General features: G+C 42.8%; 1 protein-coding gene across 1 annotated transcript in view; it reads left to right on the plus strand.

Annotated features, from left to right (window-relative positions):
• Positions 1 to 21282, plus strand: part of AOAH (acyloxyacyl hydrolase) — a gene marked incomplete at both ends in the record, with an annotated part of 215226 nt that extends 193944 nt beyond the window's left edge. Inside the window, 5 exons of the mRNA XM_080918374.1 lie at positions 360 to 418; positions 1036 to 1095; positions 3314 to 3410; positions 11512 to 11588; positions 21154 to 21282. Coding sequence (XP_080774500.1) covers positions 360 to 418; positions 1036 to 1095; positions 3314 to 3410; positions 11512 to 11588; positions 21154 to 21282 — 422 coding nt within the window. The remainder of the gene's footprint in view (positions 1 to 359; positions 419 to 1035; positions 1096 to 3313; positions 3411 to 11511; positions 11589 to 21153) is intronic.
• Between the last annotated feature and the right edge of the window lie 6305 nt (positions 21283 to 27587).

A 27587-nucleotide genomic window follows, 5' to 3' on the forward strand; every position in this document is an offset into this window, starting at 1 on the left:
TTGGAATTTCATAACCTTACCAAGAAGAAGGTGTTGTCTGGTGATATTCTTTGTTCAGGCCACACTGGTCCTTTTGGAGCTGTAATAAATTCTCTCCCCTTCTCTAGAGACTTAGATGAGGCTACCACTCCCACCATATCCTCTCGGAGACTGAGAAGTACATGGTCCTAGACTCCTTAGGACCCCTTCCTAACTTGTGCATAGACAGAAATAAAATACAGGCCTTCCTCAAAGCTATGCTGACTGTCAAATCAAACCAGGACAAATGTCACCATCAGAAAGGGAGGCAGGGTCACCTACAAATGTCTCTGAGCACTGCCATTTGATTCCATATAACATATCAGACCTCTGTTTTCCAGGTCAGCTAAATAAAGATGTGACCTATGCACAGTTCTTCTCTTTTCTAAGCTGCCTCGAGGTAAGCAGGAGTCTGCTACACACACACCCATGTGCACACACACACACAAACACACACTCACACTCACACACATACACACACATGCATGCACACACACAGACACACACACATGCACACATACACACACACATGCACACACATGCACACATATACCACATATGCACACATATGCATGCACACATGCACATGCATGCACACACACAGACACACACACTCACACACATACACACACATGCATGCACACACACAAACACACACGTATGCATGCACACACACACAGACACACACACATGCACACATACACACACATTCACACACACACTCACACATACACACACGTATGCACACACATGCATGCACACACGCATACACACACACATACACACATGCATGCACACACACAGACACACACACACTCACACACATACACACACATGCATGCACACACACAGACACACAGACACACACATGCACACATACACACACGTATGCACACATATACATGCACACACTCACATGCATGCACACACACACACACAGGTACCCACCCAGAAGCATACTCATGTGTACACACACCTCCTCTGCCTCTTTAATCCGTGTGCTTTACCTTCTCTCAGGTCAGTCCCTGTAATGGCTGGATGTCTTCCAACAAGACCCTCCGAACTCTCACTTCAGAGGTAAAGCTGCTGCCCCGTCCCTGTGACTGCTGCAGACCTGCTCAGGATAGGCTTCTACAGCATAATCGTCACCAACCTGGCAAATAACAAAATCTCATGTTTGGGGAGCCAGAGACGCCAAAAGTATTTGTGTGTCCTTCCACCTTCACCTGTCTCTGTGCCTACCTCTCTTGCTATCTACGTGTGAGTGTGCATATTTCTCATGTGCAAGTATACACACACACACACAGCTTGTGAAATGATCTGAGAGAGTAAAGTGTGGAGCTGAGGAAGGTAAACTTTATATGTGACTTGGCACCTCACATGTCTGAAAGAATCTATTTCCCAAGCAAGATATGGTATACTCTGTTCACAGGTGGTAAATTACCTTTACAAAGATTATGGAAATATCTGTGGATTTATAAAGCCTGGCTATATGGCCCAGGTCTGCTTAGAACACACACAAATTTTCTTTCTTGACTCAGTTTCTCAAGAACTGAGATTGCTTGCATGACCTGCATGTTTTGTTAATAAAATTTTATTGTAGAGAACTTGCAAATAAATAATACATTGTGAGATTTAAAAATTAAATATATATATTTCAATATTGAAAACATGAAAAATATAAAAATCAGCAAGTACAGCAACAAAAATGGGGCTGCAGCTGTTGGTATACACTATTGGTAGGATGCGCTGAAGAGACAGAGACAGGAGGATAACGAGTTTGAGGCCGGAGCTATAATGTTGGGTCAAGGAAGATGGTGCCCCAGTAGCTAAGAGCATTTGCTGCTCATGTTTGAGAGCATGACTTCAAATCAGAGACATGCATAAGAATCCGGGCAAGCTGCACACATACCCGTAACTTCAGCACCACGGGAGACAGAGACAGGATCGCTGGGGCTGGCTGGCTGCCAGCCTAGCTCAAGGTTCAGTAAGAAAACGTGTCTCATGGTAATAGGGCAGAGAGACAGAGCTGGACACCAAGCATTCTTCTCAGACCTCAATGACTGTGGGCTGGCACACACACACACACACACACACACACACACACACACACATACACATACACACATACACAAATACACACACACATGTTTACATACATATACACACACATGCACACATATACACATACACACACATATACATATACACACATACACACACACATACACACATACACACACACATACACACATACACACACACATACACACATACACACACACACACACATGCACACACATGCTCACACACACTCATGCATATATAATGCACACACACAAAACTTCAGGCTGAGAAGATGGCTTCAGTGAGTGAAGTTCTTGCCGTGTGATAATGAGGACTTGAGTTTGATCCCTGTCTGTCACTCATGTGATTTCAGTGCTGGGAAGGTGGAGTCAGGAGGACCCTGGAGTTCACTAGCCATCCAGCCCAGGCCAATGGAGGTCCCTGCCTCTAAATCCAAGGTGGATGGATCCTAAACAGTATTGTCTGAGGCTATTGTTTCTTCTCTAAACACATACATACACATGGCCATGTATACCTACAGACGTGTGTGCATGCATTCACACAGAGAAAAAAACATTCATGTATTAGTTTAAGAGTATCTCTTATCATTCTTATAGATAGATATCTTGGGGTTTACCCTCTAGATTGAGATGACACATTCCAATGTTCGTAAATGATTTCTCCACATTATAATGATACAACTACTCACAGTACTCAGCATATGAATGCTGAGTGATTTATTCCATCCTTCTGTGTAGTTAGCTACATGGTTGTTTCCAATTCTTCACCAGGATGAATAACAAGATGTATGTTTTGTGTCATCTCTGTTTCCTATATACAAACTGCTGGAAGACATATTGATCACGTCCAAGAGCTGGTTCATTTTACCAAGCTATTGTCTAAAGAATGAAATAGCCAATGTTTTCATTCATTCAGCCTCTGACATTTGGTAATATCAAGGTTGTTTGTCCCATCTTTGCCAAACCCATGCAGGAAAAGTCTTTTCTTATCACTTTAATTTATACTAGTTTGATTAATAAATGAACGGGGATGTTTTATGTTCATTGGTCATTTGCACAGGAATATACAGTGCAGAGCTGTTTCTGTGTTTGCTTAGAGATAGCACAGTGGAGTGTTGTGTGGAAGATCGATTTCTTTTTCTGCCTGAACTGTCTCATGAAAGTCAAAGTTAGGGTTTCATGGAATTCTCGATTTCCCTTGCATGCAGAGAGCAGAACAACTCTCCAACACACTGAAAAGAATCGCCACCACCGAGACATTTGCAAACTTTGATATTTTCTACGTGGATTTTGCCTTCCATGAAAGTAAGTAGCTTGTTTTTGTCTTGACAGTGGACAAGTACAGCAGCTTGGGGGGGGGGCTGTGTACAAAGCACACAGAACAGACTGGGGAAGGTCACCCCAACTCTCCGACATGACTCTCAGCGCTGAGTAAACGCAACAGCAAGCTGAGACTTGGTGTTGCCTCCCCTCTTCACTATCACTGAGAAGTCTCCGAAGCAGCTGTTGCGACTGCCCCACAGTTCCTGCCATCTTAGCAATGCTCTGTTTATATGTATGTTAAAAATAAAGGTGGCAGAAAGAAAGAGGGGGGCCATGCCTCCTCTAGTGGAGTGACGGGCTGCCTTGAACAGGCCTAGACCTGAAACTAACCAAAACTCTCTTGGGGGGGAGCAAAACTTAAAGAAATACCATTTGAAAAGTAAACTCAGGGTCCCAACTCTCTAGGGGTAAAAAAAAAAAAAAGACAATTTTTTCTTTGAGAGCATTCTCTCCAGACACAGGAGTCACTGACAAAGCCATAGAAAGTCAGGCTGGCTAACAGGAGCCACTGATTTATCCTCCACATGTTGACTCTCTAAAAGAAAACCCTACTTATTGATTGTAACCCTCCCAAGATTCATTTCCATTGTTAAGCAATTTTTCTACACGAGAAAAGCCCCTGTTGATTGACTGCCAGATGAGATGATGCTAATGAAATGCTTCAGTGTGTGCAACAGAGGGAATATTTCTCATCTCTGTCCCTCACTCCCAGCCCCCCAGCCCAGGCATCTGGAATGGAGCAGATGGCCGTCATGAATTATTGAATATTACATTAGCTGACACATTTTGCATTACAGACTCTAATCCTTCAGCTCTGAACATCCTTTCAACAAGACTGATCTGTCTTTACTAGATCTCCTGCCTACATGACACACATCTCTCTCATGGGGAGAGACATTTTTGATAAATAGCCACTCATTAAAATGCAGAGATAAAGATTTATTAATAAATTCTTGGTATAAACAAATGCACCACCAAGTGATCTTTGATCATTACCATCCTTGAATGTGAGGAAAGTTATTAAAAATCTAATAACGTCTAACATCCATGTGGGACAGTTTGGTTTTTTTTATTGTCCAGAGTGATTTCTACAACTGTCATTTATTATCTTTGTTGTTGCAGGCAATTTGCTGGGTATCTCTAACCTCTCTGGTTCCATACTTCCAAGAGGAGATTCCTTTTTAAATGTTTTCATTAGCGTATATTAATTATACATAATAATGGTTTTATTTCAAACATGCACATAATATATTTCAGTCTTACTCACCTCCTGCTACTGCCTCTTTTCCTCTCCCACATCCACTTAATTCTCTCCAATTTTCCTGCTAGCCCCCCTCTATTTTCATGTCCATGTGGGGTGCAATGGGTTCATTGGGGTTATCTACAGGTGCATACATGATAATCACAAGGGAAAAGAAGAGTGCAGGAGGAGGAAGGAGAAGCCTCCATGGGGTAGGAGTCAACAGAATGTGGCCCTGAGGGCTGCCCAACTAGAGTTAAGAGCAGCCCTGATGACACATACTAAGTAAGAACTTGGGGTTCGAGATAAGGAACGTGGATCCTAACAACGTAGAATAAGTAGCTAAGGCGGGGTAGAAACCTTGGGCTGGGGTTTATTACAGTGATGGACACAGCAAAGGACAGAGTGGAAGCAGGGAACGGCGTTCTGGGACCTGTCTGTATGAGTACCTCGCACAACATTCGGTGACTATGTCCTGTCATGTCTATTTCCATTCGGTGACTGTGTCCTGTCATGTCTATTTCTAAAGGGACAGAGCTTTTATCACTCTCTCAGGAACTATTATAATGTCTTGACTTGTGGCCGAGTAAAGACATTTTAGACTTGAAATCCTAGCATGTCTCATAGTATGTAGAAGGATCATCTCCTGCAGATCCACCTCTGGGAACCACCTCCCATCAGAAATCAAAGCAGCATATCACCCTGGAAACCTAGCCCTGGTGCTTGTAACTTGCAGCTGTAGAAAGAGCTCGGAACTGATAGTTTTGTTCTTATCTCAGACACAGGATTGTAGAATAGCAAGGACCTGTTCGCTGACATCATCCACTGGGCTTCATTACCATTGAGTGTAGAGCACCGCCTACATCGTCCTCATAAGTATTCTCTTTAAAGTCCAACCACCTATGGACATCGTTCTTACCTAAGGAAATGTTTCCACAAGTTCCCCAGGGAAAATACGGTATAGATGCAGCTCATTATCACCCAGGCCTCCTTTCATCAGAAATAAAAACCCAGTGGAGGCATTCATTAAACCCACAGTGTGGAGTTGTGTGACAATCGACCTTGTTTCCACATTGTATTAGACCTGACTTCCACACCATGAATGCTCTCCTTTCTCATCACACTGTATGTACAATTTCACATTCTTGTGACAGAAACATTCATAACTGAGCATTCCTGGCACTTGAAGGTAGACACAAGACCTATTTGCTCTCCACTGTGACATCCTGGGTCCAGCACTGAAAGGTGACAGCTCATTCCCAGATGTCCATTTTTGTTGTTGTTGTTGTTGTTGGTGGTGGTGGTGGTGGTGGTGGTGGTGGTGGTATTGGTGGTGGTGGTGGTGTTGTTGTTGTCGTTGTTGTTGTTGTTGGTGGTGGTGGTGGTGGTGGTGGTGGTGGTATTGGTGGTGGTGTTGTTGTTGTTGTTGGTGGTGGTGGTGGTGGTGGTGGTGGTGGTGTTGTTGTTGTTGTTGTTGTTGTTGGTGGTGGTGGTGGTGGTGGTGGTGGTGGTAGTGGTGGGGATGGGGGTGGTTGTTTGGTTGTTTTGTTTTGTTTTAGTTTTTAGTTTTGTTTTTGTTTGTCTTCTTGCTAATGCTCCCAATGGCTATGAACTAAACACAAACAACAAATTTGCCACCAAGAAATGTCAACTTGAGCATGCAACATTCTTTTCTTTTCTACCCCATCACCCCAGCTGTGGAAGAAAAAAGCCACTTCTCTAATAAGACCATTTTCACATAGATAGCTTAAACATACTTCCTACTGCCCTTGGCTTCAAAGACAGGCCCAGCTGTAGTAAACTTAGGCTCTTCATCTCCTCCCCTGTATGTCTGCAAAAGCAGCCAGTGAACCTCATGGTACTGATCAGAATGCAGATTTCTATCTTAAATATCAGCTAGCTTGTTATTCATCAAAGAAAGAGCTAGCACATGCCCTATAAATCTTCCTTCACTGCCTCTGCGGTTCTCTGTGAGTAGAATTTCTCTGACTTCCACATAAAGAAAATATATCATGAACCAAATCCCGACAGATGCTCCATGATCATTCAAGTTACTTGATTTATTTTTTCTGGTGCACAAATAGGAGGGACTGTGGAGATTGCTGGGTTGGGAATGTGCCAGCCACAAAAATGTGGGACCTGAATTCAGATCTCCAGCACTAACATACAGTGGCATATGTCTGTAATCTCACTACTGGCCAGACACCTGAAACTCTTAATCCAGACACCAAGACAAGTTGATGAGCTCCAAGTTCAATGGGAGGCCTTAGCTTTGTTTCTAACCTGCAAAGAGAAAAAGGGAGGGGGACTTATCTGCATGCACAAGCCCTCGAACATGACCATGTAGATTCACAAACACACACACACACACACACACACACACACACACACACACACGGGAAAGACCAATTTGCCACATTGATCTTCATGGGGCTTCCCACTCTAAAATCAATTCAGGAAGAAATAAATGCCATGTCGGATGCTGCAGTTCTGAAAAAGTAGAATCTTATCCTGAAATTGCCACGAAGAATCGTTGCATCTAGTAATAGTCAAGGTACAAATAAAACCTCTTAGTCTTGCCTGAGAGTTACCCACCCTTACGTTTTACAGGTCCAGTGGCTCCTTCTATGTGGTAACCTTTGAAAACATGATAGTGTGGGGGGGAAAGTGTTTTCCCTATGGATTGACTGTGTAATTGGTAACTCTGTGTCATGTTCCCTTAGCATTGACTACTATTTCATATGGCAAACCAGTTAGTCTGCAGTGTGGTCTCTGCCATAGTAGTCCACTCTAATAAAGAGTTGGAACAGAATTTGGAAGAATGGAAAAGCTTCCCTGCAGGAAGGGATAGATTACTATTGATTCCATGTAGACCTGCTTGAGTATGGTGATAATGAGAAGTTCTTGTCTGGGGTAGTAACTTGTTGCTAAAGCCCCTGTCAGGTGTACAGAGGCCCTGGACTCCAGTGCCCTCATCACCACACCAAAAGAAGAAACACAACCCCTTTCTGCCTACATTACAGCTCTGTTCCATGGTGAAACTCAGCAAGCAAGTATTGCTCCTCCTGTTGCTGTATGCACTGCTGCTGTATTCCCCTTTCATAATTTCTACAGCTGTTGGATTGCTTATTAGCATTCAAAGGCAGTGAGAGGGAATGGCCATCTCTGTGCATTTTGAAAAGGGATATCAATTCTGATGCTTGAATTTTTGTCTCTTTGTTCTGTGAAGATCTCCATCAATATCTCCTCACTCCTTTGAGGGTTCAGTTCCAGCTGCTCTAAGTTTCCCTCTGCATGTCATTCTGTGGGCTCCACGTTGCCTTTTGTGACTGCAGGGCTGCGTCTGCCTGCTACAGTTTGGCAGTTACTGGTACACATAAAAATTCAAATTCAAATGGAAATATTCAGAACAATTTTAAACCTTAGTGCCAAGATTAAAGCACATTAGAAGAAACTCTACATAAGAGAAGCTGCCCTCTTTAGCATAGGAATTTTAGCGATGCTTCTCCCAGGAACTCCATATTGGCTTCAACCATTTCTTTAACAAACTCACATTTGCCTTCCATTGTAAAATTTTCTGGCCTCCCAATTATGGCAATTCTTTCATCAATTTTCTTTTGGCCACAGAAGGTACAAGTTTGTGGGATTTTTTTTAACTTTTTGAAACACATGATTTATTACACATAAAGTATTCATTAAGAACACTTACTAAAAATGAATGTGAAGGACCCATATGTCTAGCTGTTGCCTTTACTTTCAGAGCTAGTTTACAAACTGCACTAAAATTAGTCTTATTAGTTTTGGGTCCAGTTTCATTCTTGTGTCAAATGTTTCTGTTAGTACATATTAATTATATATAGGAGTGGGAGAAGGAACTATCTTAACTAGACTTGTCAGCTTTCTCTGCAAAAATTGAATCAAAAAGTCCTATGTGAGGCTTCCTACCCCAGATCACAAGAAAAGCCTGTGAGACCTGGACAAGTCCACAGCTCATGATGAATCTATTCAATACAAAAGGCCTCTGACTCACGACTTTCCTCATTCACCTCTTACAATTTTCTAGCAGGCTGTTTCTGAGGTCTTGGTTGAGCTTGTTTACTAGCCTGGTCTTATGAACATTACCTATAAATTTCTGAGCATCTTGAAATTAGTGTTCTTGAGCTACTATATTAAAGTACCTTAGCCTGTGTGGCCCATAAACAGAGTTTTGTTTATTCAGCCCTAGAAGATATAAGTTCAAGATCGTAATGTTTACATGGTTGAATTCTGATGGGAGCCGTCCACAGATTTTTAAACTATCATATGGCAAATGTTCCCTGGGACCCCTTTATTAGTCACTAATTCTATCCATGAGGGCTATATATCATGGTCTAGCTAGCTAGCAAAGGCTCCACCTCTGGTCACCATCCATCTCAGCAGGGTTAGGTTCTCAGTGTATAAACTTGAGAATGACATCAATCCATCCAACATCCCATTGGAGATGGTCTCCATTCTTTCTTCTGTAAATATCTACACAGTAGAAAGTGACCTGCATATAAATTGGAAGAAGTTACAGGGGAATGAGTGAAGAAAAAGCACACAAGGGAGTGGAAACAATGTCACCTCCAAGGTTTCAAGGACTAATGGCTGAAGTCTGTACTAGGTAGAACCCCTGCCCCACCCCATCCTTGTCAGTCTTTGTGTTAGAGACCTCTGTGGGAGTACAAGAAGAAAGGAGATGGATACCCTAGAAGTATAGGAACACCCTAAGGTCCTTAGGCATGACCTCAGCTCTGCATTTACAAAAACTCCTCAAATTCCTGGCTCTTTCATTGCAAGTAACTTGTTGAATGTTCAGGCTGGAGGTGGGTTTGATAGGCCGTCAACATAATGCTCGAAAATTGAAAAGCAAGTCCCAGAAAAGGGAAGAAAACCAACTCATCTCCTCCTGGAAGAAGGAAAGCAAAGAGGGAAAGACAAGCATGGGCTGATTGCACAGCAGGTGAACAGGCAGAGTGGGAAGGGGCTAGAAGCATCGCTGAGTGGGCAGAGGCAGCCCTGCTGTCGGGAAGGATGACCTGGAGCACACAGGAGCCTCATCCTGATGTGCAGAGAGGAATTTAGAGCAGGGGAATTGAACCCAAAACAGAAAGCCTGATTCCAAGGTTGTGCCCCCAAAACAGGCAACTGGAAACAGAGGCAGCCAGCTTTCTGAGGCCACTCCAAAGGCAGGAAACAAACTGTTGAGGGACACAATTTAGGTTTGAAAAGCCAACTGAGCCCTCACCTTCATAAAATTGGGTATGGCTTGCTTATCAGTGGAGCTCTTGACTTTTCATTGAAAGGAAAAATCTATACCATTCCTCAAAAAAGAAGAGCCCTTCTCTGTCAGCATACATTGATTTGGGGGTTTCTGTATGAGGAATATATCATGACACAACAGCATAGTGGACAACTCATTTGGAGTCTTACAAGAAATGCAAATGTTACTTACCAACAGCAGCTTCTACCAACTGCCAGTGAAACCCAGGCACACACTATAAACGATTCCGAGGAGCATGTGGGAAATAGGCTAGTATTCTGAATATGGGGGTGGGAGAATCAAGAGTTCAAGGCCGAGGGCCACTTGAAAACATTCAAAGAGAAAAAGAGCCACCTAGCATCATACTGCTCAGGAATAAGCTAGGGGACCATCAGCATGAAATTTCCCCCCTGAACCCTGAGAAGGGAAACATTTGCCACCTCGGTACAAGAGTTGAGCAGTAAGAGGAGATGGCATCTCTGTAACTACAAAAGCGACAAAAGGTTGGTTCAGTCTCATGCCTATGAGTTCGCCAGACAGTGTCTCCATTCTCCCCAGGGATAAGAAGAAGGGAATGGCACAGTCCTTTGGCACTGAGGTTAGGGAGACTTGAAGAAAGGAGTGGAAAGAACAGTTGGAATCGTAGCTACACTTGCTGGCTTCTGTGAACACCAGGAAAGTAAGGTGTTCCGCCAGGAGCAAAAGTCTCTAATGGTTCTGCCTGAAGGCTCTCTTGGGCCTGCAATTTCCACGCGGAATTTTTACTGGCTTTGTGATATTACAACATAGAATTAATTGCACAGCTGCCTTGGAGGAACTGACATGTATAGTGTCTTATCCCTGTTGATGGACAGTTTTATTACTTTTCATCACTCTGGGGCTCATAATATTTTCTCTGTAGCCATGCTCTCTCTAAATGCAACGTTGAGATAATTTTATGCAATTATATTTCTGACACGCTGTGTGATTGTTCGAGGTGATTGCTTGACACACGTAGGCAGTGTCTGCAAATGGCAGCACATGAAAAAAAAAAAAAAGATGTTAGCAAAATGTCATCCTCACTTCTGAAAAAGGCCTGTGCCACCAGATGAGGAAAAAATCAGATGGACCTAAATTGTCGTTGCTCATTTCAGTACTCATTTTATTTCCTCTGCCCTCCCTGCAACATGGGCCACATTCACCCATTACATTCAAACAGGCCCTTTCTGACTTAAAAAAAAAAAATCATGCAATGGGTAGATTATTACTGTCCTAAAAGCTCCCAGCCCAAGGCACAGCTCAGAAGAAACCATGATGAGATAAAACAAGGACTGGGAGTGCTGAAGAGATTGGAGAGATGGCTCAGTAGTTAAGAGCACTAGCTGTTCTTCCAGAAGACCAGGGTTCAATTCCCAGAATCCACAGGGTAGCTCACTACCATTTGTAACCCAAGGATCTTATGCCCTGTTCCAGTCTCCACTGTCACCAAGTACATAGACGTGCAGATATCACTGATATCACATGAGCTCCTGTCCTGGGCATGAGGACACTCACCAGTAATCCTCAAATTATGTGTCTTTCAGTAATACAGGACTGGCAGGAAAGAGGTGGTCAGCCATGGCAACTTATTGAACCTGTAGACGGATTCCACCCCAACGAGGTACGTAGTACCTGAGTATCTGCTCGGTTTTCTAAAGTATATGCGTGTATTCATATGGTTTCTTTTGTTCTGTTTTGTTCCCTGAAGAATTTTTAGATAGTGTACACATATAAGTAACAGAAGTTCATAAAATAATGTGAAAATGAGAAATAAGATAAAAGAAAATTGACCAGGATTTTTTATGTGGCTTCTACCCCTGATAGAATATGCGCAGGGCACATATATCCTGAGAAACTGTCCCATGAGGCCCACGGAACCTGCTCTGGCTTTTCTAGTGTCCAATTAGAAATGAGCCATCACTCATGCCTTCCATTAAAAAAAATGTCAATACCTAGAAAAAATAATGATTGCATGATATGACCAAAATACATCATAATACATGTATAAATTTTTCAAAAAATTATAAAATATATTATATTTAAAATAGCAAATGCTGCAAGGACTCCTGAAAGTGAGATGTGTGGAAAGTGTATGGCTGTCTCTAAAAAGAACAGTGTGAGAAAACAGTGCCTTTAGCAGGGTCCTTCAGTAAGAGCCTTTCCTCCACTCAGATTCAAATGGGACACATGAAGTGGCCCTGCTCTGGCCTCCGCAACACATGGGAGCTCGGGGCCAGGGCTCAGGGAAGCTTGTCCCACGCCCCTCCCATTACTCTGCCTTCAGCCATAGAAGCTCCACTTTTATCTGCCCCAAATACTTGACTTACTGGTGACATTTCTATTTTAAAAAGAGAAGAAAGCATGGGGGAGTTCTTGTGCCATTTGAAAATCCTGAAAGCTGGTTCTCCACAGGGAGGGATGGCCGTTTGCCTCAGGCAGGCCTCTATCACCATAGGCATTCTGACCCAGCTTTGGCCAGTGTACTATGACAATGACAAGGCCCCAAACCCCCAGCTGAGTACAGGAAGAGCCAAATATGCCCTTAAGAATCTGACCCAGACCTGGGCTCAGCCACTAGCTGTTCCTGTGCATGGTGAAGAATTATCTCAAAAGAAAAGAATAAAAGAGGGGCAGTGCTGCCTAATGGGTGAATGACAGCAACGACCTCAACTCATCATAAATTTGAAGAAGATTAAATAAATATCGACCTCACTGTTTAAAGCAACAATTTAAAAAAAAATCTTAGTAATGCACTCAGAATATTTAAGTTCTGTAAATCAAATGGATACATAGCTCAGAATTATTGACTAGAAACTAGCTATTGGAATCTGGCTACACAGAAATGGTGTCTTGCTCCACTGCCTTTTATTAGTGGTGAGACCTCACTGTATCCTCAGGCTTCTGGAATCAAATGATCCTTCCTGCCTCAATCCCCACCTCCCTAGAACTAAAGTTCTGTAGGATATTTGCTCTCACTGAGATAGGACTCTGTTGGTTTCTTTTGGCACAACAGAGTTCTGAGTCTACCAAGGATGGAGATATGAAAAGGGGGTCAGCTATGGTGTCACCTAAAACCAAACACAAAGAAGACGCCAGGGGCTCAAAGACAGCTTTGCTTCATCCGTCTGGACACACTCGTTTGCTATTCAAATATCAACCTGTCCCTGTTTGACTCCCAAAATAATTTTAGGGTTCAATATCTATCCAATTGGGGGCCTATTCAGAAGCCTAACCTGTTCTATCTCTGCTTTATAGACAAGTAGTTATTGGAAACAGAGTCCTACAGCACAGTATGTCCCATAATCTTAACATAAGGTTCCTGTTGGGTTTGTTCCACAGTGGCATGAGTGAGGGAACATGACATAGCCATGTCTAACTCGGACATCAGTGGGTCACCATGCTCAAACCCTTCTACCAACCACACATGTTGAACTAAAAAGTCCAGACTGGCAACTTTGCATACAATAGTATGTGTGGAGTACCAACTGTCAAGCATTTTAAGACCTCCCAAATGAATAGGAAACCATAGCAAACAGCAGGAGAGAGATGAAGAAATGGGTAATTAAACAGAATGTGCTAACTGTCTCCAAGTAGGTAAACAAGAACAAAGGCTGAGAATGATGGGGGGAGGGGTCACATGCTTCTATGCAGCTTGCACAGAGAGGATGGAAGCGAGATGGGAAGGAAGGAAGAAGGCAATCAAAGCAGATGCTAGGAAGACTGCCTGTGTCTCATCTCTTCAGTATGAGGAGTGAGGTGAGTTTACCAGCAACAAATTAGACTTTGGCTGTAGCTCAGCGATTCAGAGCCTGCCCAGAGTAAAGGGATCCCTGCATCAGATGCCCTCAGCATATCTACATCTAGATCTGTGTCCACAGCTACAACTGTATCTGCAGTGGTGATTTGGACAATGCTTTGGTGGAGGGAACTGGAAAAAAACTGAAAAGAAATTAAGCAGAGAAAATATATTACGAAGACCCAAGACCTAGATTCACGACCTGTGGGCCCCACATAGCTTAGCCTTGTGAGGCATCAGCTTGAAAGTTTTTGAGGTTGCAGCATCTGAAGGGTCACTTAAAACATGGCTGGGCTCAAATTCAGATGACAGGACTCAGAAGGCACTGAAAGAGCCACAATCATTCAGCAGACCTAGTTTCTCCCGGGTCCTCCTCAGACATATGTCAACACCTCTCATGCCTCGAGTCTTGAACTTTAACAAAGCCATACTGCAAAACAACCTCCTCCACCCCACCCTGGTGGTTACTGCGAGCCTCCTCTTTAAACTCTCGGGCAACCTGTCTACTCAGCAACCACGTTAAAGAAGTATGAGACACGAGTGAACACGTGAGCAAGACACGCAAACACCGTTGTGTACGTCTGGAGATAAATGAATTGTCTCTACACAACTGCAAAAAAATAGACAATATTTTACTACAAGCAAGACAGTTTCCATAAATCAAGCCCTTTGTTTCTCTTCAATCCTGAACGTGTCCACTGCCAGAGACACAGAACACAGTGCCAATGGGTGTCCTTAAAGAGCTCAGCAGCCTCCAGGTCTCCGTTTGCCTCAACTTTGTAAGCTCTTGAGACAGAAATCATCAGGAAGACTTAAGGAGACCCCACATGGTAACTGTGCAGAGACCGGGAGGTGAGGGCGGAAAGGAGAATAGACCGGGCCAGTGAACTGACTTCTACCTCACGCTGGTCCTGTTGGCAAACCAGCAACCACCGTGTATTGCTCTGTTTCACACTAACAATCATCTTCCATTCACCACGGAGAGCCTGCAGCTGTGAACTTAAGTTCCTTCCTACATGGAAGTGTTTACGTTTTCAGTTTGCAGATTTTGAAATCAGCTGTGTCCACCCACACATGGCCAGGTTCAAGAGACTGTGGGGTCAGGTTGAGGAGGTTGAGGAAAGAGAGCAATGATGTCGTCCAGCAGAGGGCGCTTGACCACTGGCTTCTCTACAGGGCTCTGAGTACCCTCGCTTCCAAGAAAATACAACCTGGGCAGACTTTCAGCTTTGCTCTGGTGAAGCCTACGTTAAATTTAGCAGCAGTTCGACTTCAAAGGCATCAAGCCATTTTACATTTTCAGTGAACTCTGTATAGTTCTGCTCTGAATTGTATTTGTTCTTTTTAAAATATTACAGAGAGGGATTTTTTTGCTTAGTATTTACCTCTATGGTTATTTCACTGAAAGAAAAAGAAAAAGCCAAAAGCAACAACAAAAATAGGTTATAGCTTCCAAATATCTCCAGCCAAGGTCGCTGCTGGTATTCTGTCCTCCTGGTGATTCTTACTCAACTTTAGGAGGGGAACAGATGCATTTGCTTGGGGAGGGGTGTCAGTGCCTCCTAAGGAAGTGCTTTTGTCAACAGCAATTCTGCTGGCCCATGAAACATAGCTTTGTCTGAGGCCTGTCATCTGAGGGCAGAGGAATTTGCAAGCTCTAGGCTGGCCAGAAATTCACCTCCTTCCTGTCCCTGCCCTCCTTGCCCCGCCTGATCAGGGTTTGTGAGTAAAAATGTAAAGAGACATTCTATTGAAAACTCACAAAAGACATTAGAGGACAATAAGTCCTCCTGCTTCGTAGATTCTTCTAAGAGGACTTTAGAGAAGCACTAAGAATATTCAGTGGATCTTGAGATACCACGGTTTAAGCAACATTCGGGCCTCTGAATGACGGCAGAGCAGTAAAACCTGTCAGACCAGTAAACCCCTTGAGACATGCTCTACCTTGGAGTGGGAGCCGGATACACAAACAGCCGTATACATGCAGTGGTGCCCATGAAGCAGACTGGCCTCTGTACATACAGTCTAGACCTTGCAATAGCACAAAGGCAAGGAGTCAGTGAAGTGGTATCTTTACTGGTCATGACTGGAGTCTAACTACATTCTTGCCAAGAAAACACGAGGGGCTTTGTGAAGTCTTCCATTCTTACTACTCTATTCAAAAATCTCATGGCTGAAATGGGCTCATTCGCTGAGCTGATAATGAAATCCAATCAAAGCCACCACTGGCCTCCTAAAACTACACTTTCAGTGCGTGTGCACAACAAGCCTCAGAAGCAGTGGTTCTCACGACCTAGGATTTTCTGGGGGATAGATATTTGCATTATGATTCATAACAGTAGTAACATTATAGTCGTGGAGTATCAACTGAAATAATTTTATGGTTGAGGGTCACCACCATTTGAGGAACTATATTAAAGGGTCACAGAGTTAGGAAGCTTGGGAACCACTTGTCTAGATCTTGGTGAAAGGAAAAACTCACTTGGAAAGTTTATTCTGGGAGGGCATAAAAAAGGAAAGTAAGGTTTCCTTGCAAGCCTTTATGCCAATGGTGTTTTCTGGTTTTAACATCAAACTGAGCACACAGAGAAGAAAGAAAAGTGAGTTCTTTATCAACGAGTTGTTTTTGGAAAAATCCAATGCCACTATCTCCTGGGCTTGGTGTCAATTTTTTCCTTTCCTCTCAAGTTCCCAGCAGTGACCAGAGACCAATAGGAACCTTGACAGAATTCCAGATCATCAAACAATTCAATCAAACATTATGTTCTGCTACAGGAAGCTGACTTGAATTGAGAAACCAGTTCTTTCTTCACTATGCTCTAAATTGTGAATGTTTGTGTGCATCTGTTATGACTTGAATATGAAATGCCTTCCGAAGGCTCATGTGTGGGAAGGGTTGTTGTCCTTGGGTGGCACTGCTGTGTGGGGAGGATGTGCAACCTTTTAGACTGTCCCCAGCTGACAGAAATAAGTCACTTAAGAGTAGGTCAGTTTGAAGGCTACGTCTATCTCTGGTTCTGGGCTTGAGTGCTCTGTTTCCTGGGTTGACCTGGGATTTGACCCACCATGAAGAAATGGCCTCAGCAGTTACCATCCTTTCTTGCGGTGATGGACTAAAATCCTCTGAAACATCGGCCAAAGAGAAGCCTTGCAGCCAGAAGTTCTTACCAGTTACTTTGTCACAAAAGCAAGAAAAGGAACGCCAACATCTGAGTGAGGAACTGAACTCTAAAGGGTCTATCAAAGAAAAGTCGTAAACTTAATCCAGAGATCCCAGGCAACCTTCCCACCCCCTCACCTTCTATTGGACAGGATTTAGTTCTGTGCACATGTTCAGTGTATCAGTGAGTGAGCCAACGGCCTATGTACCCTAATGCACTGGTATATGTTTATTGTCAGGAAGAGAATCTCTCACAAGCTAGGAAAATTGGTACTGAAGTTTGATCTGTAAAATAGATGCAGCCTGATGGAGTACAGTGTGTGCTTTGGGTAAAGGCAGTGACATAACTCTACATTTACGCTGATACAGCCCAAGATGGAAATGTGATGATATGGAAAGGCGAGTAAGAATATGGACAGATTACAAGTCTGTGCCTCTTCTTGTGATTGACCACCAATTAACATTGTAGGTTGTGCATTACACTTTAGGAAAAACATATTTTAAAATACTATATAGATGAACGTGCCTTTGTATGCATGTGGTGTGCACATACATGTGTGTGTGCATTTGTGTGTGCATGCATGTGTGTACGTGCATGTGTGCATGTGTATATGTGTGTGTGTAAACTAAAAAGACCTATACCCAATGCTAAAAACTATTTCTCTATTCTAATTGTAAATAATTTTTATTCTGTGTATCTGTCTGTTAAAATTTTATGCCCTGGAATGACAAGATACTGGCTTAATATTTTAAACTATGAATAGAGACAAACAGAAGACTCACACTATGTTTAAGAAACAATTGGCTTGTAATAAAGGAAGTGAAAGATACCTATGTATCTCCCTATGTGGTGGTGCATCATGGGAGTGGTAACAGACATGGATAAAAAAGAAGCAAGAGAATTAATGAATAAATGAATGAATGAATGAATATAGTAGATAATTTCCTGACAATTCTCTAGCACATTGACATGCCAGTCTCGTGGTAGATACTGTATTTCAGCAGTGCATGCTTGTAAATACATTAATCTCTGTTAGAGTGACAACCAATTAGTTGCTTTCAAACCAGTCACCACAAGCTCAACTCTGGGCTCATTCGATTTCACTTTCCTCTTTCTTTCTTCACCCTTATCTCTTCTCTTATTAATTCCAGGAAAGTAAATACCCACAAAGGCCTTGTTTTTAGAGAGTCATTCAAAAGACAACTTAAATTGAAAGTTTAAAACCAAACCAGTAGCTTTTCACAGAGCTGGAAGAAGCGTCCTTTACTGACGAGTGTGCAGGCAGCCTGGGGGTCATCCTGAGTCTTCTGCTTTTAAGTACACAAAAGAAAATATATGGTCTGTCAGTAGACTGAGATGTATGGACAGATGATGTGTGTGCATATGGTTCATGGATATGTTATATGTAGTGTGTTGTATGGATATTATTAAGATTGCATATTTATGGGAACACAAACTAGTACAACCAGTGAGGAGAACAATATGGAAGATGCTCACCGAACTGAAGTCACCCTGCGACCCAGCTGTCCACTTTTTGGAGTACACCTGAAGGATTTTGAGTCAGCGCACCACGGAGACTTGCACACTCATGTTTACGGCAGCCTTGTTCACAATGGCCAAAATATGGAGGCGACCTAGATGCCACAAAAGAACAGATGAAGAATCTGGGTTATTGTCCTCAACCGTGAAGGAGAATGACATCACATCAGCCATAGAAAAGTGGGTGTTACTGTAAACCATTGTTTTAGGGGAAATATGTGTGATGCACAGAGAGAAAAATATCACATTTTCTCCCATTTGCATAATTTAGATTTAAACATGTATGTATATGATGAAAATAGAAAAGGGGCTATACGGGAAAAGACCAAACCGAAGTGGAGGATGGTGGGAAGACAAGACAGGATATGGAAAGGAAAAAAGGAGATGGACCTCATGTCCTTACTCACATGCAGAAGAAGGGCATCTTTTCAGGGAGAAGGGACCAGGAGAAGGGAAGGAAAAGGATAGGATGAACATGTGAGGTGTAACAAAACACGTGTATAAAACTTCGTGAGGGACCCAGTATGTATGCTTACTAGCAAGTCAATAAGAAGCAAAGTGACCACATGCTTGATTGGATGCATGGCTGGATGAGCACATGATACAGTGTTTGTTCGGCATACACAAGGCTGTACTGTGTTTCAACCTCTATACCTGAAAGTAAAAGTCTGGTTGGATGGAAACATTTGAGGTCCGCTCCAGAAGGCTCTGGCACTTCATACAACCTAGGGCTGAATAATGCAATGACTCAGTTGGCTTTGATTTTTTTCTAACAATTGCTAAAATATTGCACACACTTTAGACCCAGAAAGAGCTTTTGGTCATTGACTCTGTCCTACTTACAGTGTAATTTGGCCCCCTGGTGCCAAAAAGCTACCCGACATCACACGGCGCTGTCAGGCAGTGTTCTCCCATCCCACAGTGCGCTCCCCTCTCAGACCCTCATCAATCACTTCTCTTATTTTGAGGTATAACCTTTTGGCCCAAGGCCCAGCCAGGCCCATTTGCTAAGTACATCATCCACCGAGAAAAAGCCTCTCTATCCAATGCACGGGGGATGGCAGATGACTGGACGACCGAGACTAGCTCCTGCTACCATTGGGGACAAAGCAAATCTAGCACAAAGCTACAAAAGCCAAGGAAGTGGCATTTGGCAGGAGAGACCATGCTCATCCTGCTTACATTCCAGCCAAGCAATGCACAGCTGCTGTCTTTTTCAGGATCCAAGTCCCAGCCATCTCCCTGTCCATCCTCATCTTCTAGGTGCCTGCAGCCTCAGGACCACATCATTGTTCCTTCTATGGGCTATGGGTCATCCATATATACCTTAGCCTTGCAAGGTGCACAGCTTCCCCAAGAAACTACCCTTAAAAGTTCAGCTTCTCCCAAGAAGGCCTGTCCTTTCCCTCCCATGTGAAGTTGGTATTCCCTTCCTTTTTGGCTTATGATTTCTCTCACAGCCCTCCAGGTGTGGGCCATTCCACTTGTCTGGCTCCTGGGCTAAGCAGACCTCCTCTGGGGAAGGCTTCTTCTGTTTATTATCACACAGGCCTTAGGCCACCAGAAGGGACTGTTAGCTGTCTCCTGGAGTGCAGAAATCGGCTTTAAAGAACATGTGCTTATTCTATGTTTCTAAGTCACAAATCTGGGAACCTAAAACAATATACATGGTACTTTGAAGATTTTGATAGTCATAGCCTGACCTGGTCTTGCCCTTATGATGTCACAAACTACAGTCAAGGTGTCTTCCCTGGGCTCTGGGATCATCCAGAGACAAAGCCGGAGGAGACAGCACCACGTTCACCTGGGCTGACAGTGTTGGAGCTGGACCGAGCACCAGCTTCTTACTGAGCCTTAGCTGGGGGCTAGCATAAGCTCATGCTTATAGCACCAGACCAGCAAGAAGACTGAGTTCTGTTTTAAGAGACCCAGTCACTGAATCGACATCTGTTCATCACCACCTTAATGATTAGGACAAGGTATAGGCCCCACCCACCTCGGGGGAAGGGATTGGATACACAGAGATGGAAGCAGGGATCTCAGGAATGATCCACAGGTTTTCCCACCATGGAAGATGCTGAGCTTTGAACAGGAACGGTCCCCCAGACTCTAGTGCTAAATTCTAGGCTCCCTAGCTGATGGAGCTATTGAGAGAGAAGTAAACCTTGGGAGACGGAACCCTGATGAAGCAGTGGGGTACCTGACAGCAGGCTTTAAAAAGCAAAATTGTCACCGGCCTCAGCCAGTCCCTCTGCTTTCTGTTTGCCGTAAGGTGAACGAACGGCTTCCCTCTACCAGATTCTTGCTCCTTGACTTATCTTCAACCCATGGGCCAAAGAAAATCTTCCTCTTTTAAATTGTTTCTCAGGATAAGGTTTAAGAAATAAAAAAATTACTGAATCCTAATGGTCAGTTTCATTGTTGGGTTGTTGTTTGACAAGGTCTCGTGCATATAAGGCTGGCCGCAAACATATGACGTAGCCCAAGGATGAACTCGAACTTCTGATCCTCCTGCTTCTACATCCTGAGTGGTGGAATTAGGCATGTGCCTCCGTGATCTGTCGTGTGGCACTTGGAGTAAACCTTGGGCTTCCTTGTGCTAGGCAAACCCTCTGCCAACTGAGCAGCTTCCCGTGCCTACAGGTCCATCCCTCACCATTAAGTATCTCTTCCCCCTGGCTCTCTTACAGGTGGCTTCACTTCTGCTAGCAGATCGTGTCTGGAAGAAGATACAGCTCCAATGGCCTCATGTCCTGGGAAAGGAGAATCCATTCAATTCTCAGATTGAAGAGGTGTTTGGAGACCAAGGAGGACACTGAGAGTGTCCCCAGAAGGAGCATCACTGGGGGAGAGAAAGGTGGATAAACCCTCCCACCCACCCCATTCCAGGCGCTTCTTGTCACAGGCCCAAAAGACTTTCTTCAGTGGCCTCTCTGCAGACCACTTTCTTCTCAGCTGGGGACAGAACTTAATGTCAATGTGGTGCCCATGCTTCCCAAAGCAAGTCTCCTCTGCTCAACTCTGAAACACCCTTTAAGAAAGTGCTTTTGGGGATCTTTCCAAGCATGACCATATCTGTTCCCTTCAGCAGTCTATTGTTCCAGAGAGGCTTCGAGAATAGTAGAGCACCCCACGATGCTCAGCAGCTTGACAGGGTCTGCACTGCAGATTGAGCCTCTCTTTCCCTGTGGTTTACTTAAAGGTGGTCCAGGAAGCTGAGACTTCCAGTTCAGCTGCAGGCTGGCTCTAGGTAGGAGCAATCCAGGTTCCATGGGCCCTCCTTAAAAGTAGAACACTTTCCAGTAATCCCAGCAGCCAGTATACTAAGGGCTTTATTAAATGTGTGTGTGTGTGTGTGTGTGTGTGTGTACATATACATACACACACACATACACACGCATACCCAGGAATTTCATCAAAATTAAAATGCTTTTCTTTACAAGCTTTTCTTGCATTCTATTCTTTAGCTGCATACTCTGTCTTTCTATAGTAATGACTTTGTGTCATTTACTACAGAAAATAAAATATCTTCCATATTATTGATGTTATTGACAGTTTCTTATTAAAATATTCTCTGATGGGTTTGTGAGATAAATATATATATATATATATATATATATATATATATATATATATATATATATATATATATTGAGATGTATATATATATAAATCATTGAGATATATATATATATATATATATATATATCATCTGGTAGCTCTCATCCCTCATTCTCCCCTACTTCTTTCACACTCCATTTAATTCTCCTCCTCCCTACAAATTCCTTCCCCATATTCAAGCCTGTTACATCTGTTTTGAGACCCACTGATTTTAACCAGGGCTTACAACCATGAATTTGGAACTATCCACTGGAGTCTGGTGAGCTCACCAGTGGGAACACAACTGGAGACAGTGCCTCCAATCCCCCCAGCATATATCAATGACCAGTAGTTCCCCAGAGATGGGCTGACCTACTGATTGTTTTAGGGAATCTTTTTCAGCTACATGAATCAGTATAGGGGAGGCCATGAAAATGTTCAGGATTGTTATCTCAGTAGCATACCTGTACCTCATTTCCTTAGGAAGGAAGCTACTAAAGGCTCAGTGTGTCTTTGTAGTAGTCAACTCACAATGTTTATAGCTTCAACAACTTTGGAAGCATTCAACCACAGATCAAAGTCATAAAAAAAAAAAAAAAAAACAACTGCTTATTCCTTAACAATGCAGACAAAGAACTTTTTGCACAGCACTCACATTAGATTAGGTATTCCGAGTGCTGTGGCTTTGATCTTGAAAACCTCACAAAGGCCATGGATTACAGGCTTGGTTTGCAGCTAAGTGCTCCTGGGAGGCACAGAAACAGTTAAGAGGGTAGGGCTAGAGCAAAGTATGAGGTCATTAGGGACATGCCCTCAAAAGGGCTTGTCAGACCCAGCTCCTTCTCCTTCCTCTCATTGGTACCCAGCCATGACATGAATACTCCCCACATGCTTCCAGAAGGATGTACTACCATGGATCCAAAGCAAGAGGGTCAGTCATGAGCTAAACTCTATAAAACAGTGAGCTAAAGCAAACCTTTCTTTTTAAGCTTATTAGCTTGGGTATTTGTTATAGTAATGAAAAACTTACTTCACAATAAATAATTTAGAGGTGATTTAAAGCACATAGGATTATGTAGGTTATATACAAATACTATATGCAATTTCTACAAAAAACTTGAATTTCCTTAGAACCTGGTATCCTTGCAAGTCCTGGAATCAATTGCCCACAGAGATAGAGACAAGACTCTAGTACAGGTTGAGGTCCATATACCCACAGGAACTCTGATCAAGTCAGCAAACACCTTCTTACCTGTGTCTTGCTTTCCTCAGCCATTTCTGAACATGCAACAGGTTTAGGGTTCAGTCTTTGAATGCCCATGTCCCCCTGTGCTCCATGTAGCCCAGAAGTATGAGACAGTTAACCCCACAGTGGAAATGAGGACTAGTGAAATCATTCACAGGTCTCTGTTAGTGGCACTCTGTGCACTTCCCTGCATCAGCCCCTTATTCACAGCAATGACCCGAACACATTCTCGTAGCAACGCTGTCCCATCCCCACCCTTTACAGCCCTGATTTTCTTGTTCTGCTTCCTAAATAAACCATCTGCACCCCAACACGTGTCTCAATAAAGACCAAGATTTAAGGTTGGTGTGGATGGACATAAATGTGCCATTATCAAGAATTCATGATTCATGCTTTATCATTTAATGTATTTCTGGCAATGAAATACTGGATAACATTAGAAGTCAAATCTACTCACTGGGGACTAGAAGCCAACCAACACCACCAACTAGCCTCCAATTCCATACAACTCATATCATGTTCCTCATCTATGGCCCATGTGCTGGTTCTTTTTTTTTTTTTTTTTTTTTTTTTTTTTTTTTTTTTTTTTATCAACTTGACACTAACTAGAGTTATCTGGGAAGAGAGGACCTCAGCTTAGGAATTGTCTCCATAAGATTCACCTGTGGGCAATTCTATAGGACATTTCTTGTTTAGTGATTGATGTGGTCAATTACTAATTGTAGCAGACAAGCCCAGTGTTGGTGTTCTTACAGGACAGGTGGTCCTAGGTTGTATAAAAAAGCAGACTAAGAAAGCCAGAAAAGCCAATAAGCACTGTCCCTGTGTGTCTTTGCCTTGGCTTCCCATGACAACGGACTGACAGTCATAAGGATTTCACCTGATTTTATATTATGTTGGAAGCACCTTGCTTTTACAAGCTTTGCAATGCAGATGGACATATTTTGAAGGTCTCTCCTGGGGCCTTGGAAGGGACACTGAGAATTTTCAGTCATCCTAGCAGCTTTAGCTCCACTCATGGGTTATTTGCCAGGTTGTATAGAGGCTTTGATGGGGGAAAGAAGCAATAGCAAATTTTTTAAATGCTGTGTCATGGAGCCAGTGGTGAGCCACCGTGCGGTCCCCTGCTTCCCCCTCCCCACCTCAGCTTGCTCCAGGGAACCAGTAACCCTGCATCAGGCTATTCCCAGCCAGACAAGAGAGAGTGAGGAACCGCACTCAGACCACCAGCTACCAGGAACAGCAGTGAGCCAGTGGTAAGCCAGCATGCTGTCCCTGGTTTCCCCTCCTCGCCCCAGCTTGCTCCAGGGAACCAGTAACCCTGCATTGGGCTACTCCCAGCTGAACAAGGAGAGAGGAACCGCACTCAGACCACCAGCCACCAGGAACAGCAGTGAGCCAGTGGTGAGACAGCAGTGAGCAGGTGGTGATCCAGCAGTGATCCAGGGACACAAGACTGACAACAAGATGGCAAGAAGAAAGGGAAAGAACGTACCCCAGGGAAACCAAGACAACCTGGCAACACCAGAACCCAGCTCTCCCATCACAGCAAACAGCAGAATGCCAAACACTCCAGAAAAAGAAGACACAGACCTACAATCATACCTGCAGACCTAAAATCATACCTCAAGATGATGATAGAGATCCTTAAACAAGAATGGGAGGAAAAGCATAAAGAATTAGAAGCTTTTAAAAAGGAAACAAGAAAAACACTCAAAGAACTAGAGGAAAACAGAACCAAAAAGATGAAAGAATGGAAAAAGGAATTTAAAACAGAAATTGGCACAATAAACAAAACACTAAAAGAGACAAGCCTAGAGGTAGAAAACCTAAAAAAAAAAATCAGAAGTCACAGATGAAAGCATTTTCAATAGACTACAAGAGATGGAAGAGAGAATCTCAGGGGCCGAAGACAACATTGAAAACATAGACAAAACAGTCAGAGATGATACAAAAACCAAAAAGCTCCTAACTCAAAATGTCCAGGAGATCCAGAACACAATGAGAAGACCAAACTTAAGGATAATAGAAATAGAAAAGGGTGAAGAATATCAACTAAGAGGCACAGTAAATATCTTCCCCAAAATCATAGAAGAAAACTTCCCTACCCTTAAGAATGAGATGACCAAGAGCATAAAACAAGCCAACTGAACTCCAAATAGATTGGATCAGAAAAGAAACTCCTCCCCAAACATAAGAGTCAAAACGCCAAGGGCCGAAAGAAAAGAAAAAAATATTAAAAGCAGTAAGGGGAAAAGGCCATGTAACATATAAAGGCAGACCAATCAGAATCACACCTGATTTTTCAACATAGACTATGAAAGCTCGAAGAGCCTGGACAGACATCATGCAAACTCTAAGAGAGCACAAGTGCCAGCCCAAGCTGCTATACCCAGCAAAACTATCAATCACCATAGATGGAGAGACTAAGATATACCAACACAAAACTAAATTTACACAATATCTGACAACACACCCAACACTACAAAAAATTATAGGTGGAAAACTGGTTACAACGAGGAGAACTACATCCTAATAAAAACAAGAAAACTCCTAGGCACAAAAACCAAAAGACGAAAGACATACAGGCACAATTCAACCTCCAAAAGCAAAAATAGCAGAAAACAGCAACCACTATTCATTCACCATGGTCAAGTAGGCTTCATCCCTGGCATGCAGGGATGGTTTAACATACAGAAATCCATCAATGTAATCCACCATATAAACAAACGCAAAGAAAAAAACAACATGATCATCTCACTAGATGCTGAGAAAACATTTGACAAAATTCAACACCCCTTTATGTTAAAAGTCTTGGAAAGAACAGGAATCCAAGGCCCATACATAAACATAATAAAAGCGATATGCAGCAAACCAACAGCCAACATCAAACCTAACAGTGGGAAACATGAAGCAATCCCACTAAAATCAGGGACTCGACAAGGCTGCCCACTCTCCCCCTACCTATTCAACATAGTACTGGAAGTCCTGGCCGGAGCAATTAGACAGCAAAAGAAAATCAAAGGGATACAAATTGGAAAAGAAGAAGTAAAAACATCACAATTTGCAGATGACATGATAGTGTACTTAAGTGACCCCACAAATTCCACCAGAAAACTCCTACAGCTGATAAACAAGTTCAGCAAAGTGGCCTGATATAAAATTAACTCAAACAAATCAGTAGCCTTCCTATATTCAAAAAACAAAAATGTGGAGAAAAAAATTAGGGCAAAGATACCCTTCACAATAGTCACAAAAAACTATGAAATACCTTGGTGTGACTCTAACTAAGCAAGTGAAGGACCTGTATGATAAGGACTTCAAACTTCTAAAGAAGGAAATCGAGGAAGATATCAGAAAATGGAAAGATCTCCCATGCTCATGGATTGGAAGAATCAACATTTTAAAAATGACCATCTCACTAAAAGCTATCTACAGATTCAATGCAATCCCCATCAAAATTCCATCCCAGTTCTTCACTGAGTTGGAAAGAGCAATGTGCGATTTCATTTGGAATAACAAAAGACCTAGAGTAGCGAAATCCATCCTCAACAACAAGAAAACATCTGCAGGAATCACTATCCCTGACCTCAAGCTATATTACAAGGCAATTGTGCTGAAAACTGCATGGTACTGGTACAGATATAGGCATGTGGATCAATGGAATAGAATAGAGATCCAGAAATGAGCTCTCATGTATACGGTCACCTGATTTTTGACAAAGGAGCTGTAAACATTCAATGGAAAAAGGACAGCCTATTCAACAAATGGTGTTGGTCCAACTGGCACTCAGCATGCAGAAGAATGAAAATAGACCCTTTCTTATCTCCTTATACAAAGCTCAAGTGCAAGTGGATCAAAGATCTCCATATTAAACCAGTTACACTGAAACTATTAGATGAGAAAGTAGGGAAAGCCTTAGAACTCATAGGCACAGGAGAAAATTTCCTAAACAGAACACCAATAGCTCGAGCTCTAAGGGCAAGATTGACAAATGGGACTTAATGAGATTGCAAAGTTTTTGTAAGGCTAAAGATACTATCATGAAAACAAAACCGCAGCCAACAGAGTGGGAAAATATATTTACCAACCCCACATCAGATAGAGGCATAATATTCAAGTTATACAAAGGACTCAAAAAGCGAGATACCAGAGAATTAAACAACCCTATTAAAAAATGGGGTACAGAGTTAAACAAAAAGTTCTCAATGGAGAAATATCAAATGTCTGAGAAACATCTAAGAAAGTGCTTGACATCCTTAGCCATCAGCAAAATGC

This window comes from Micromys minutus, assembly GCF_963924665.1.
Source record: "Micromys minutus genome assembly, chromosome: 6".
Classification (NCBI taxonomy): domain Eukaryota; kingdom Metazoa; phylum Chordata; class Mammalia; order Rodentia; family Muridae; genus Micromys; species Micromys minutus.